Consider the following 16,275-nt stretch of genomic DNA (forward strand, 5'->3'; position numbering starts at 1 on the left):
TATACAACACCCCAATTTTCCGACCAGTATACTTGCTAGCTTGTACCCGGCTTTGCTCGTACCAGGGTCACGAGACTCCCTGAGTCCAGTAGGGCCACAGCCGGGATGCCCTACATTTCAACCTTGCACAAATGTTCCATATTGGGACCCTCCAGGTGCCCATTGCACAAATCGGTTTGGCATAGTGGGATTGGTGATAACCAAAGTCTGTGTCCATGGGCTCTTCCAGGTGGGGGCAATCAGCTCTCATATGGCCTGGCTCCTGGAACTGCCAGCAGATTATGGGGCCCCTTTCTTCCCCAGACAAGCCTTGAGCAGGCTTCCTGGGCTCTGCTTGCTGAGCCAGGGGTGGAGACTTAGGGGACCTTCCTGTTACCTTCCGGGGAGTCCATCCGTGTAGCTCTTTAGTAGCCCCATATCTTTCTATGAGGTCTATCATCTGGAGGGCATTAGTAGGGGATGCCTGTCCGACCCAGGATTGGAGGGAGTTGGGCAAAGCCCTCCAAAATTTATCAGTCACTATGCGGTCCAGCATGGCTGTGGGAGAAAATACCTCAGGCTGCAACCACTTTTCTAAAAAGTGCACCAGGCCGTAATACTGGGACCAAGCCGGCTTGGATGGGGTAAACTCCTGGTGTACCCGCTGGGCCTGGACTCACACATTAACCCCAAGACGTGCCAGTATCTCACCCTTGACAATTGTGTAGTCTGCCTTTTGCACAGTGGGTAGGTCCTGAAAGGCTTTCCACAGTCCTGGGGCCAGAAATGGAGCGATGATTTCTGCCCACTGGTTCCGAGGTAGTTTCTCCCTCTCAGCCACTCCTTCGAACATGTCCAGGTACGTCTCAACATCGTCAGATTTCTCCATTTTGGGAACCGCTGTACGAACTGCTTTCCGGGCATCATGGATTCCCCGGGTAGTTCCTGTTGTTTGTGCTCTCGTGAGGTGCTGTATCAACAGCTGGTTGGTATCCTGCTGCTTTTGATTAAATATCAGCTGCTGCGTAACCTCTTGCTGCTGTTGCATGGTTTCCTGCTGCTGTCTCATGGCCTCCATAAGCATTTTTACCGTGGTCTCAATTTCTGGAAAGTTCCCCACCTGGGTCTGCGCCACCCTTTTCACCAGGACATAAGCTGGAGTACAGAGCAAAAATAAGCAAAAACAGCCCAGCCTCACTGCGTGTGCCCGCACTCTCCACCAATTGTAGGGATTTGCTCTGGTAGGCAGTGGCAGGGCCACAGTAATGAGGCGACATACAGGCTTAGAGTCCAACTTCATTGGTTTAATGACACTTTTAAACAGCAGATTAGCAGAAAGTAAAGGAAAACAAAAAACATACTCTAGCTTGGAGAACCACTGGTCTCACACTCACCCTTGCACGGGACGGGCTTAACTAAGCGGCTGCCCGGTCAGCGGCGTCCGCCAGGTGCCATTCCCAGGGTTATTTTAAGTCTTGCTGCTAAAACTTTGCAGCACGGATAGTCCATCAAAACAAGTTCAGGCTAACTCCAGCCAAGTTCCTCCTATCTTCCACACACACACTCACCATGTGCCAAACAACATCTCCATTGCATAGCCCATAACTCTACCCACAGGTTATGTAGACATCACATGGGCTGATCATGTGACCATGACATCATTGCAGGTCCTCAACTTTAGGGAAAATCCTGGCCAAACTTTATCCTGCTGGGAGAAATGTATCTCCCATCCAGCACTACACCCTTTTCTGTACCACAGTGTGTACCAATCAATAAAGTATCTTGTATATATCGACTTTGAGTGTGCAGTGGATATTCCTTTCTGCATACCGGGACTACAACCCATTCCTGCAGCACCTCCATTTAATTTTAAGTGCAGACCAATTATTAGCTTTGAACTCAATCTGAGGCGCTACATGGACAATGGCAGGAGCCCAGCCGTGCTCAGTCAGGAAGTGTATGTGTGTGTGTGTGTGTGTGTGTAATATATATATATATACATACATACATACATACATACATACATACATACATACATACATACATAAATAGTTATATCCGATTCTGGTCTCTATCCATGACTCAGTACTGCACTTTAGACAGGAACTCGAAATGAAAGCCAGCAAGGGCATCATCTGCAAGGAGTTTATATCTTCTCCCTGTGTTTGTGTGAATTTGCTACTTGTTCTCAGGTTTCCTCCTGGACTCCAAAGACATACTGATAGGGAATCTAGATTGTGAGCCCCAAAGGAGACAGCGATGATAATGTCTGTAAAGTGCTGTGCACTGATTCCCAGCAGCAGCACGATGAGATGACATGTTCGTCACTGCTGTCTCACGTGCTGGTTGTTGGATGATGGAGTTGGTAGCCCTGTCCCCCACCAAAGTATTCACTGCTGTCTGCATCCTGTGTAGCTCGCAGGCCACAGTTTGCCCAGATCTGACCAAAACTATGCTACAAGTATAATTTTTCTAGGGGGCGATGTTACCTACATACGCGTGTCAGTGGTTTAGTTAGCGTTTTTGGGGTGATGGATTCCCTTTAACCATTGTATATTAGACATATAGAAGGAAAAGACTACACATGACAGAATAGTCACAATGCATCTCGGCTGCATGCTGCAGCGTTGTTTGGTGTAGAAATTTACATGAGTGCAACACATGCAGATTAGGTGACCTCTGCAGAGGAAGTTTTTTCCGGTAAGTGTCTAACTATCCTAACATACATGTTGCGTAACTCCTTCTTGCAGCTTATGTCTTACCTGTAAAAGTGGAGATGGAGATTGTGATACAACAGTATGAAAAAGCCAAGCTAATCCAGGAGGAGCAGTTGGAACGACTTACACAAATGTGCCAAGAGCAAGCGGTCTGTTGTGACTTTTTTTTTCCCCCCTCTTTCATAAAATCTTCAACTCAAACTAGAGCATTATTCCAGTAATATACGTGTGCTACTGTACAATTCTTGCACTTGTGTTGGGAAGGAAACAGACTGTCATTATGTAAGAAGAGACAGTTTCTATTGATCACACCACTAAATTCAAATCTTTTGATCCAGCTTGTTTTTCATTTCCACTTTGTTTTAGTACATAATGTGAACTGAAATCAGTGGAAACAAGGATTGCATTTTGATTTGTTAGCACTAGATGGCGGCACTTTACTGGTTACCGATATGCAGTGAGGGCATTCATCGGTTCTCCAAGCCTACTTCTTATGTATCACCTGTAAAGGGTCCATCCACATCACATTTGCAGTGTACGTCTGTGAAAACTCCCAGTTTATACGTCGGCCGTGTTCATTGACCCCCAATAACCTGGGTTTTTTGACTAATATATGTCAATATCGATGCTGTGGAGTATGAATCAGAGCTAGTTTTGGGAGGAGTCTGAGCTGGTAGTAATATACTGACTCTAGTTTAAAAAATATCCAATGTTAAAACATTCTAATGATCAAATTTCATTGGAATTTAGAAAAGTATAGAAATCTTAATATAAATGTTTTTTTTTGTGTGTGTTCTATCAATCTAAGCCCCACAGTGACACTAAAGCATGTACACTACTCGGGATCCTTTTTTTTTTTTTAATCTATTTTTATTTTATTTAAACTATCAGACAATATGAGTGACATGCTACTGAAGGACAATATGTGTGGTCAGGTTTGAGTTGTATGTTTGGAAATTCTTATTACTTATGCCACCAACATACTCAGCAAATGCAGTGTTAATGCACTTTTGACAAGTGCATGTAACTTAAATAAAAACCTGAGGCCAAAAACTAAAGCTCATCCTGCATTTGTCTTTATTTCCCTAATATTCATAATCTACAATTTCCCATACCGATACCGGTTTTCTTCTCTTTTTCCTAGTTTGAAATTCGGCAGCTGAGAGCTCACCTTGCTCAGCAAGACCTGGATCTGGTGGCCGAGAGGGAGCGAGCCTTGAAACTCCCACATGAGCTACAGAACAAAAACAGCCGGTTCAAGGTGGTGGGAGGAAGAAATTCTGATGAGGAAGCAACCGAAAATCTCACCGAGCTGTCACATGGTAAGCGCACAGTATAGCGGTTCCTTGTAGTGCACACGTTTATTACATTGGTAGAACTGATTGACCGCCACGGTTCTGTGGATGGGATTTGTTAGTGGAGAGGACCAAGGAGGATCGATGTGGGATCAGCGGAAAATTAATAAGATAAAGTTTTGTTTTTATCCTATTTTAACATTCTTGTGCCATAAACCTGTTGTTGCAGCCTGAAAGATCCTTCAGTAGTTTATTCCCTCGGGCATCAGTAGTTTATTGGCACAGTTTTGTTCATTATAATACAGATTTTATGATACATGGGGACTGCTGAATTTGCGCATTCTACTCCAAAAATTTTTTTTTTGCTAACCTAATATATGTACAGTTTTCATTTTAGCATCAATTTTGCTTGCAATATTACTTAACATTTTCATTGGCAGCTTTTTTCCTTTTTGTTTCTGAAGCGTCTTGTTTTTTTGTTGTTGTTTTTTGCGCACCTTCTTTCAATCTTTGCGACCTCCCACAGGAGGGCAAGAGATTTTCCATTGTGTTTGTAGTTGATTTTCTTTTTTGTGTGTGTGTGTTTTTTGTTTTTTTTAACTCCAGTCTACAACAAAGAAACCACTAGCGGTTTTTGAGGCAAACACACTGACAAAACACTTAAAAAGACAACTATGCATCTTGTGACCCTTACTGTTGACTTCTATTTTAATCTATAGCGTGTCTTCTCAATGGAAAGCGCCTAGAGAATGGTCAGATCACTTCTTTTAACCCCTTCACTACCCGGAGATTTTCCTTTTTTTTTTTTCCCCCCCCCCCCTCAATTTCATTTTTTCCGTTTCTTCCAAGAGCCAAAACTTTATTTTTATGGCCATGTAGCCATATGAGGGTTTTTTTCCTTTTGTATGACGAGTTGTACTTTTGAATGACCCCATTCATTTTATCATAAAACGTACTGTAAAAAGGGGAAAAAAATCCGAAATAGTTTAAAATGGCAAAAAAGTGCAATTCCACAATTTGTTTTTGGTTATTTTATTTACCATGTTCACTATATGGTAAAAATGTCATGGCAATGTGATTCACCAGGTGAGTACAAGTATGCAGATACCAAACATATATAGGTTATTTTATTTAGGGGGTGAAACACTATTTTGAAATTTGCGGAGAAAAACAATTACCGTATTTTTCGCGTTATAAGACGCACCACAAATTTTGAGGAGAAAAATAGGAAAAAACTTTTTTTTAATAAAATAGTGGTGCCTCTTATAATCCAGGTGTCTTATTGCTTACCGGGGGTGGTGGCTGCGGTGAAGTGGGGTCCCAGGGTCGCTGCTGGAGGAGGCAGGAGTGGGGTGATACTGCATGCCGCAGGAAGGGATAAGAGGGTGCTCCGATGTGCAGCGCGCTGCCAGGGGGGCTCGTGCTGCTACCAGGGGGGCTCGTGATACCAGGGGGGTTTGCGCTGCTGCCAGGGGGGCTCATGCTGCTACCTGCTCTGCCCACATTTACCGGGTGTCCGTCGGCGCTGTGGGTGTCTCCGGGTGCCCAGCCGTGTCTCCACGTGCCCAGCGGTGTCTCCGGTTCCAATCCCGGGGGTCTGGCGACATTTTGCGACAGGCCAGAGCCCCGGGGCTCCCTCTTGGTTCCCTCTGTTTTGGGCTCCGGCAATATCGCGGCCGCTGCCGGGGGCGGCGCATGCACTGATGGTGATCTCGGGACTGAGATCTCAAGAGATGAGATTTCAGCGAGATCTGTCCCGAGATCACCATCAGCGCATGCGCTGCCCCCGGCGGCGGCCGCCATATTGCCGGAGCCAAAACAGAGCCGAGGGGGAGCCCCGGGGCTCTGGCCTGTCGCAAAATGTCGCCAGAGCCCCAGGATTGGAACCGGAGACACCGCTGGGCACCCGGAGACACCCACAGCGCCGACGGACAGCCGGACACCCCTGCGGCCTACACCCGGTAAGTTTGGGGGAAAAAAAGTGCGTCTTACAAAGCGGAAAATACGGTATGCTTTTGTCGCCATTTTCTGAGTCCAGATTTTTTGGGATATGGGGCTGTGTGAGGGATTATTTTTTGTGATTTGAACTTTTTTTTTTAACTTTTTTAATTAGTTTAATGGTCCCTTAGTAAACTTGATGCTGCAAACGTCCAATCGCTTGTGCTATATGTAGCAGTGCATCAGCTGTCCCACTATGCATGCCTTCATTGTTTAATAGGTTGCTAAGGGCAAGCACAGATAAAGGCCGACCAGGTCCAGACATGGACATTTCAGATCTGGCCTCCACACTGCCAAACCAGCAACCATAGATGAAGGGTGAAACAGGCCCAGACACAGGTGCATAATCAAATAGAGCCTTTATCTGCGCTCGCCCTTCTAGCGCCATGGGAGTGATTCAGAAATGCTTCAGGTACGTTTGCATTCAATATAGTCTTGCTTTTAATACATTTAGGAGGCCGTAATGATACAGCGTATAGAAAAAACGTAGAGTAGGACTGCCCCATATGAGAATGCCTTGGCGTGGCGGGGTGGCTCAAAGAATTGATCAATTGTTTGCTAAACGTCTTATTTTAAAGTACAGTTAGAAATGAATATGTGCATATGCACTTTATGTATTGCGTTCTGACCATAGGAAGCGCTGGCTTCCCCCCTCTTTATGAGAAACGCATACCAGAAAGCTTGAAAAACACAGCAGTTTCATCTAACCCCTTGACGACCTTGGGATTTTCCAATTTTTACGGTTTCGTTTTTTTGTTCCCGTTCTTCTCAGAGCCATAACTTTATTTTTTTAATCAGTATAGCTGTGTGAGGGCTTGTTTTTTGTGGAACGAGTTGTACTTTTGGCTAACACCATTGATTTTACCATATAATAATAATAATAATAATAATAAATTTTATTTTTATAGCGCCGACATATTCCGCAGCACTTTACATTTCAGAGGGGATTTGTACAGACAATAGACATTACAGCATAACAATAATCACATACAGTAGATTATAACAAAATACCAAGAGGAATGAGGGCCCTGCTCGCAAGCTTACAGTCTATGAGGGAAAAAGGGAGACACGAAAGGTGGGTGGTAACATTATGGCTGGTCCGTACAATCAGGGCAACTGTTAAGTGTGTAACAGTACAGACACAGAGGGCTGATGGATGCATAAAGCATGTGGGAACATGATGCGGGGAACCTGGTTATGGTAAAACTTTTGGCTGTGCCACACAGGGATAGATTAGGTTAATGTGTTGAGGCGATAGGCCTGTCTGAATAAATGCGTTTTCAGGGCACGCTTAAAATTGTGGGGATTGGGGACTAATCTATGGGGACCATATAGCGTACAGGAAAGCGGGGAAAAAATTCCAAGTGTGGTGCAATTACAAAAAAAGTGCAATCCCACAATTTTTTATTTATGTATTTTTTTTGCTGCAACAAAATGGCAGCGCCTGCTCAGTAACATCCATCTGTCTATGTTGTCAATCTGCTCAAGCGCAGCCCACCAGTGGGGCTACAGCACATTAAGAGCATCACTTGCAGGTAGATGCTACTATGCAGGCACCGCCAGTGCTGTTTTACTGGAGTTAATATATTTTATTTTTTGTGTGTAAAGAACACAATATAAACTGCGCAGTATTTCAAATAGTGGGCAGATCAGTGAAGTATTAGTGACCTGTCATAAGCCATACAGATGAATATATAAGCAGCACAACTTATTAAGACCCCCCCCCCCACAGGCCACCCCGGAGCACGAGAATATCATTAACTTAAAACTTCTAACACTGATTACACAAGAACCACAAGACAGATTTCTTCTCCCCAGGTATCATTTTAACCAGTATAACGGCGCCGACCTGACAGTCTATGTACAGTGCCTTGCGAAAGTATTTGTCCCCCTGGAACTTTTCAACCTTTTCCCACATATCATGCTTCAAACATAAAGATACCAAATGTAAATTTTGGTGAAGAATCAACAACAAGTGGAACTCAATTGTGAAGTTGAATGAAATTTATTGGTTATTTTGAATTTTTGTGAAAATTCAAAACCTGAAAAGTGGGGCGTGCAATATTATTCAGCCCCTTTACTTTCAGTGCAGTAAACTCACTCAAGAAGTTCATTGTGGATCTCTGAATGATCCAATGTTGTCCTAAATGACTAATGATGATAAATATAATCCACTTGTGTGTAATCAAGTCTCCGTATAAATGCACCTGCTCTGTGATAGTTTCAGGGTTCTGTTTGAAGCACAGAGAGCATCATGAAGACCAAGGAACACAACATGCAGGTCCGTGATACTGTTGTGGAGAAGTTTAAAGCCGGATTTGGATTCAAAATGATTTCCAAAACTTTAAACATCCCAAGGAGCACTGTGCAAGTGATCGTATTAAAATGGAAGGAGTATCATACCACCGCAAATCTACCAAGACCCGGCCGTTCCTCTAAACTTTAATCTCAAACAAGGAGAAGACTGATCAGAGATGCAGCCAAGAGGCCCATGGTCACTCTGGATGAACTGCAGAGATCTACAGCTGAGGTGAGGTGGGACAGTCTGTCCATAGGACAACAATCAGTCGTATACTGCACAAATCTGGCCTTTATGGATGAGTGGCAAGAAGAAAGCCATTTCTCAAAGATATCCATAAAAAGTGTCTTTTAAAGTTTGCAACAAGCCACCTGGGAGACACACCAAACATGTGGAAGAAGTTGCTCTGGTCAGATGAAACCATAATTGAACGTTTTGGCAACAATGCCAAATGATATGTTTGGCTTAAAGGTAACACAGCTCATCACCCTAAACACACCATCCCCACTATCAAACGTGGTGGTGGCATCATGGTTTGGGCCTGCTTTTCTTCAGCAGGGACAGGGAAGATGGTTAAAATTGATGAGAAGATGGATGGAGCCAAATACAGGAACATTCTTGAAGAAAACCTGTTGGAGTCTGCAAAAGACCTGAGATTGGAACGGAGATTTGTCTTCCAACAAGACAATGATCCCAAACATAAAGCAAAATCTACAATGGAATGGTTCACAAATAAACGCATCCAGGTGTTAGAATGGCCAAGTCAAAGTCCAGACCTGAATCCAATCAAGAATCTGTGGAAAGAGTTGAAAACTGTTGTTCACAAACGATCTCCATCAAACCTCACTGAGCTCGAGCTGTTTGCCAAGGATGAATGGGCAAGAATTTCAGTCTCTCGATGTACAAAACTGATAGAGATATACCCCAAGCAACTTGCAGCTGTAATCGCAGCAAAAGGTGGTGCAACAAAGTATTACGTTAAAGGGGCTGAATAATATTGCATGCCCCACTTTTCAGGTTTTGAATTTCCACAAAAATTTAAAATAAGCAATAAATTTCGATCAACTTCACAATTGTGTTCCACTTGTTGATTCTTCACCAAAAATTTACATTTGGTATCTTTATGTTTGAAGCATGATATGTGGGAAAAGGTTGAAAAATTCCAGGGGGCCGAATACTTTCGCAAGGCACTGTAGGTAACTGTGCACAATCCTTCTGAGAGATTCATTTTAGTTGGTGAGAAACTCAAATTTGTAAGAAAATAAGATGCTTATGTCACCATTTTCCAGGACCCATAGTGTCTCCAATTTTCATGTTGTGGGGCTGGGTGATGACTCATTTTTTTGCGCCCTGAGCTGACCCTATCTACCCTAAAATGGTATCGATAAAACATTGCTCGTTATTGCAATGTTGTGGAGGCAAATTAATTGTAATTCTGGTGTCAATCTTTTTTTTTCCACATTGCACCATTTACAGATATGATTAATTTACTTTATAATTTGATAGCTCGGGACATTTCTGAACCCAGCAATACCAAATGTATGGGGTGTTTTTTCCTTTTTTTTTTTTTTCTTTTTTTTTTGTTTTAAAATGGATTGCAGTATTAGAGCAGTTAAGAATGGTGGCTTTAGATTAAACTGGGAAAATCTAGTGACAAGTTTAGCAGTAACTTTTTTTTACTAAAGAAATTTGCAAAACCATTTTTTTTTTTTTTTTTAATGAATCGCTTCACTTTTAAAGTGACTTTGATGGGCTTACATATCAAACCTCCAAACAAGACTCCATTTTAAATACTGCAAAAAATTCTTGTGATTTTACTGTAGTTAACACAATGTGAGAGTAACCCCTTTCTGACATTTGTCGTAATAATACTTCCCTGTGCCCATCTGACCAGGAATGTGTTTATTACACAATGGCAGTTGCCAGCACACACAGGCTGTGCGTGGGCGATTGCCGCCAGTTGTCAGCTGATTCTGACATATGACACCCGGCACTAAGTGCTAGGAGCGGTCACACACCGCTTCCGGTACTTTAACATCCTAAATGCTGCGATCGAAAGCGATTGCAGCATTCCGGGAGCCAGCTGAGGGCTGACAGCCCCACTGCCTTTGGATCGGACACCCCACGGTGTGACACGGGGTGCCTATCTTTGCCATGATGACCCAATGTCGTTATGACAACATCCGGGTCACCAGAGCTAGGAAAGTTGCTGATCATGCGCAGTGCATGATCAGCAACTTTACCTCAGAGCAGAGCTGACAGTTTCTACAGCATGGGGATGCTCTGGCATTCCCATGCTGTACAAGCGATCAGCCTGCAAAAAATGACAGTCCCATCATTGTCCCATCCCACAAAAAAACAAGCCCTCACGTGACTCTGTGGGACAAATTATAGCTCTCAAAATGTGGTGATGCAAAAACTAAAAGCGTCTATTAGTGTGTGACAGCAGCCAAACATAACCTGATATAAATCTGGTATCGCCTAAATCGCATCGACCCGAAGAATAAAGTCTCCTAGTCACTTATACTGCACGAGGAATGGTGTAAAAAAAAAAAAATAACCAATTTTTCACATGCTGTTGATTTTTTTTTTTTCATTCTGCCTCCCAAAGATCGCAGTAAGGCTCGGTGCACATTTATCCTGCACTCTGCGCTTAGTGCTTACACCCATGGTTTCCGTGTATATCTCTGATTCAGACGGAACCTCTGGCGGAAGATTTCCTATAGTGAGGCAGATGGAGGCACTATGGGCGCCGTCAGACCTGTTATCTGACGACAGATGACAGAAATGCTTCATTATGATTGGCCGGGATTGTGTTATTGTTTGTGGCTTGCGGAACGTTTATATCTTTGATCTATACACAGACTGTATTGGGGAGCAATCAGAAGGGGCGGTTTTGATGTTTTTAAGATCTTTCATTGATTCTTAATTGTCGGAGATGATTTTAGATATGATATATGGTGTATTGTCACTTAATTGTTTGTGTATCTTTCTGATTGGTGTTTTCTAATGAAAGGGAGGTCTTTATACTATTTTAAATAGAGTTAAGATGACAGGTGTTGGGCTTGAAAAAGATCTTGTGTGATCGAATTGTTGCCACAGAAGGCAGAATAAAGGAGATGTAAAATCCAACATCCTGTGAAGTGCTGTCTCTACTCTGTGATGTTTGAACGTATTCCAAGAGGGACTCCTTGGACCTGATGTGCGCTCCTATTGTGGGTAAAGTTAACTCTATGATGCTATGAGGTGCTGTGGACTTATTTTTCTTTTTGCCTCTTATCTGGCGGTGTCTGTCTTTTTAGGATTGCATAAAAGTGCCGTTGGCCACAGTTTTGTGCACTTCTGAAAAGGTAGACTGCTGAACAGAGGCCAGACGGAGTCCAGACTAACTCTGCTACCTCATTCTAGTCTATGGATCCCTCGGTGGTTTCATCTGATTCACGTCGCTCAGTGATTTAGATGGAAACCTCAAAGCAATGCTTAGCATAGAGCACCGGATAAATGTAATCCCAAACGTTATGTAAAATGTTTCCAATAAAAGCTTGAACTTAATTCACAAAAAAAAACAAGTCCGCTCTCAGGTCTGTCATCTGTTAACAGAAATATAGGAGGCTTCCACGTTACTGGTTGCAAAGGCTCTGGAAAAGCAAAATGGTTCCACACCTGCCAAAAGAAATTCAGCAAATTTTCCTCTCTCAAATTCAAATGCCCCCTTCCCTTCTCAGCCCAACAGTGTACCTAAACCACATATTGCGTCCACGTTTGGCATTTTTGAAGCAATGAGAGAGCCCGCCTAACTTACGGGTACATACCGCCTGAAGCACGGGCTGGGCATAATGTGACTGTAACGTACTGGTCACTACAACGTACTGGACACTACAACGGCAGTTTGCAATTTTCACTTGGCATGATTCATTGCTGCTTGTTTCTGGAAGATGCCCATGGAGTCAAAATTGTCACTACACCTGTATATAAATTCCCAAAGGGGTATAGTCTCCAAAATAGGGTCACTTGAGGGGGGAATTCTGCTTTTCTAGCAATTAGGGGCTCTGTATATGGAGTCCGGAAACTGTTCTTGGAAAATCTGCGCTCCAGGAGGTAAATATGGCTCCGTCCCTCCCGAGTCTCTCTGTATGGCTAAGTAATACTGTACTGCCACATATGGGATATTGCCACCAGGGCTGTGGAGTCGGAGTTGGAGTCGGTATAAAATGGACCGACTCCGACTCCTAAAATATATAATAAATTGGGTACAGTAATTCAATGCAGAATGTGCTGAATATTTTTTTTCATAGGAATTTGGGAAAGTTATGAAATGTCCTATAAATGGCTGTTCTATTCCTGATCTAAGGCTGCATTCACACACAGCGTTTTTCCTGTGTTTTTTGAGGATACGTTTTTCAGCTGCAAAAGCTGATCATCTTTTTAAAAAACCGCATCACCTGAAAGGTTTTTGAGCTCATAGATAATGTTTTCAATAGCAAAAGCAGATTAGAAATCTGCTCTATCTATCCATTTATCCATATCTGTCTATCCATATCGTATCTGTACCAAAAAGAATGAAAACCGGGTAGTACACCAATATATATTCTGTTCTATCTAAATATCTTGATTATGGGATCATAAAAATGATTAAATGTCTGAGGTTCACATTGTACTACAATAAATTTTTCACTTAAATATAAGCAATATGTGTGGGAGTCGGAGTCGGTGTAAGGGAAATTGAGGAGTCGGAGTCAGAGTCGCAGGTTTGGCTTACCGACTCCACAGCCCTGATTGCCACGTTCAGTAGAAGTTGCACGACAGGGAGCATGGCCTGAAAAGCATGTGAAGAAGTAGTGTTTTACACAGCTCCTGCTTTCCATCCTGAAAGATCCTCCTCGATTACCCGGCTTTAGAGTCACCCCTGCATCCCAGGACTGACCAGTGTGTCTCCTCTATTTGCGGTCTGTGCTACAGGGACATCGCTGAGGAGATAAATCATGACATGCAGCAGGAAAGTGGAAGAGAAGGAGACCCGGCCGAGGGAAGATGAATCCTCCAAAATGGCTTCTACACAAGGTACTCCAGCCACAGACAGAGCAGCAGACGCTACTGCAAGATTATAATGTTTTGTAAGAGTCTCTGTGACTCCCCTGTAGCGTCAGGCACAAACAGGCTTGGAGGATGCTCGCAATAGCACTGAGCAGCAACTGGGGATGGAAAAAGAGTTTCAAGATGGGAACATGCTGCAGACTCTTACAGCATGCGAGGAACGATCACTCCTGCAGACCAAGGGGAGCAGGTGTGTGCTATGTGCTCCCTCACAGGATGATGTCTGTGAACCAACAATGAGAGATGTATTTGCAGCAGTTTCCTTGTCTGTCATTACCCTAGCAAGGATTTGTGGGTAGCATGTAGGAGGATATTCACTGTATTAAGGAGGACCTTCATAAGGTAAATGAAAGAGTGGAGGTGTTAGGGCTGGCGGAACGCACCAAATAATAAAGTAATAGTAAGGTGCGTTCGCATCCCAGGGTCCACCGTGCAGGGGTGGTAAACTGCTGCTTAGTAATGGTGGAAATATAAAGCGGTGTACAAACGGTCACACGTGGGTTAGTGTCACCCAGTGTGAACAGAAGCGAACTCTATTAAAGGGAATCTGTCACCCCTTTGTTGAGATACCATATAATGATATCATTCAATTGTGTGTCACATAAGGATTCTCTTAGTACTTTTGCTTCCCACTGACCCCGCACCTTTCATGCATAAATACCATTTTTATATCGGTTCAGATGTGTGTAAACTGCCACGGTCCGGTCCGATGGGCGGGGCTTATTCACCTGCTCCCCCCTCCCTGTCTTGCTCTACACAAGAAGAAATGCGATTGTAACCCTCGAAACAGGTGCTCCCCCACGTCCAGTCATTATCTGCATGCTGCACTAATGTGACAGAGACGCTGTTCTAAAAAAACCCAGGGAACTGAAAGATCTCTCATTAATGGATATAAAACTTCCATTTACCTGGACTTTTCTGCAGAAATACAAAAAAAGCAAGCAAAATTTTTTGATGTTAAAAGAAGACTGAGGGATAGTCAAGTGCCCTACTCCATGCTTTATCCTGCTAAACTCCGAGTAGCTGCAAACGGAGAGATCAATATGTTTGAGACTCCTCACGATGACTTGGTGTGGCTGGACAATAACGAAAAAGACCTATGGAACAGGCGCCCCTGAGAGCTGTATGATCCTGACACAAGAGGACGGTTGCAATTTCTCTTTTACCCTTTCCCTACATTGATTATTTTTCAATTTATGTCAGTCTGATCTATGGCAGGTAGCCACTTAATACCTGTTTAGATAAGCAGAGTGGCTGGAATTCACATGAACGGTGTGCTATATAACATTAAGTTGCTTATATGTGTTATTAGTTTTTTATATGTAGTTGGGTTAGGGAAGTACTGTATGCATGACCAGCTACCTGCCTGTGTGCTCTCTCTGCAAGTGGAAACAACAGTGATATCATATGCCAAAATGTCCAAAAACGTACATTTTATAGCATGGAATATCAGAGGACTGGGTGACTCATCCAAGAAATGCGCAATATTTTCGTGGTTGCGTACTTACCAACCAGCAATAATATGCTTAATGGAAACACACATGGTGAAGGAAAGAACGCATCTATTGCATAGGTCATGGATGTCATTTGAATATCATTCGGTCTATAGCACGCGCTGAAGAGGAGTGAGTCTTCTGGTTCATAGAGCCATCCTGTTCACGTACATCAAAGTCATGGTAGACTCAGAGGGTCACTTAGTCTCTATATTTTGAACTATACATATCACCCCAATCCTTATAGTAGCCATTTATATCCCTCCACTTTACTCCAGTGTGGTGCTGAAAAAACTACTCACTATCTCCTCCACACTTCCACACGTGCCTTTGCTCGTGATGGGGGATTTCAATATGTATTTACACTCCTACTGGGATACATTTCATACAGGAACCATATCTGAGTCAGCCTCAGAGACCTCTCTATCCAGAGTTCTATCGGAGCTGGAGTTGATAGATATTTGGTGCACTTAGCACCCCAATATCAAACAATGCTCTTGTTCAACGTCTTACCATTCGTTATCCAGAGTTGACTTGCCGGTTGTAAATGTAATATTTTGTCTCTGGTAAAGGACGTTGACTATTTACAAGAACCGTGTCGGATCATTCCCCCATAAGGCCTGTTTCACACATCAGTTTTTCCAGATCAGTCAAAATCTGCCAAAAAGTGAAAATGGCGGATCCGCTAAAAATGTGTAAAAATGGATGCAAACGGATGGTACGGATCCGTTTTTTGACGGATCCGCTATTCGGATTTGTGTATGGAGCCGTCAAAAACCGGATCCGTTCCATCCGCTTGCATCCGTTTTTGCCATCCGTTGGGTCCGTTTTCTGACGGATCCGTTTTTACACACCCTCCAAATGGGATGCTCCCAAATGTGATTGGATCCTGGAAACTAGGGGAAACTATATCTATGTTGTTGTAAAACAATATCTTTGAAAGGTTGTAGAGCTAGTGGCAGAGATGGATGGAGTAATAGCGAATATTAACACCCTCTGTGTGGAATTTGAAAAGAAGACTGCGAATCCTGCGTCGCAGAAGGGAGGGACGGCAGTGGATTCATCCTAAAAATGCACTGAGATTTACCCTTGGCGTGTTTTCAACACTTTATCTGGAATTGAGGGATAATCCGGACAAGTTCTTCAATTATGTGCGGATGAGACAGGACTTGTTTGAGATTTTGGTGGAGCGTGTCGGAGCGCAAATCCAGAGAAGGGACACCTACACGCGGTTTTCTATTTCACCGGCGGAGCGTTTGATGGTGACCCTTCGGTAAGTTATCTTTTTTAAAAAATTTTCAGATTCTGCAGACTTTTATTGTCATGTTATGGCTTGTAGTTTGTATTAATTTTACTTTTTACCCTTTTTTTTAACAGATTCCTGGCAACTGGAGAATCCT

At 43.2% G+C, this 16,275-nt stretch overlaps 1 protein-coding gene across 2 annotated transcripts in view; it reads left to right on the forward strand.

Annotated features, from left to right (window-relative positions):
• Nucleotides 1-16,275, forward strand: part of TMEM266 (transmembrane protein 266) — a 93,251-nt gene that overhangs the window by 28,973 nt on the left and 48,003 nt on the right. For both annotated transcript variants that reach the window (XM_073579342.1, XM_073579343.1), the window contains exons 7-8: nucleotides 2,730-2,845; nucleotides 3,841-4,018. In XM_073579342.1, coding sequence (XP_073435443.1) covers nucleotides 2,730-2,845; nucleotides 3,841-4,018 — 294 coding nt within the window. The remainder of the gene's footprint in view (nucleotides 1-2,729; nucleotides 2,846-3,840; nucleotides 4,019-16,275) is intronic.

This window comes from Dendrobates tinctorius, unplaced genomic scaffold (genome assembly GCF_039654945.1).
Source record: "Dendrobates tinctorius isolate UK_male_01 unplaced genomic scaffold, ASM3965494v1 ptg000062l, whole genome shotgun sequence".
Classification (NCBI taxonomy): Eukaryota; Metazoa; Chordata; class Amphibia; order Anura; family Dendrobatidae; genus Dendrobates; species Dendrobates tinctorius.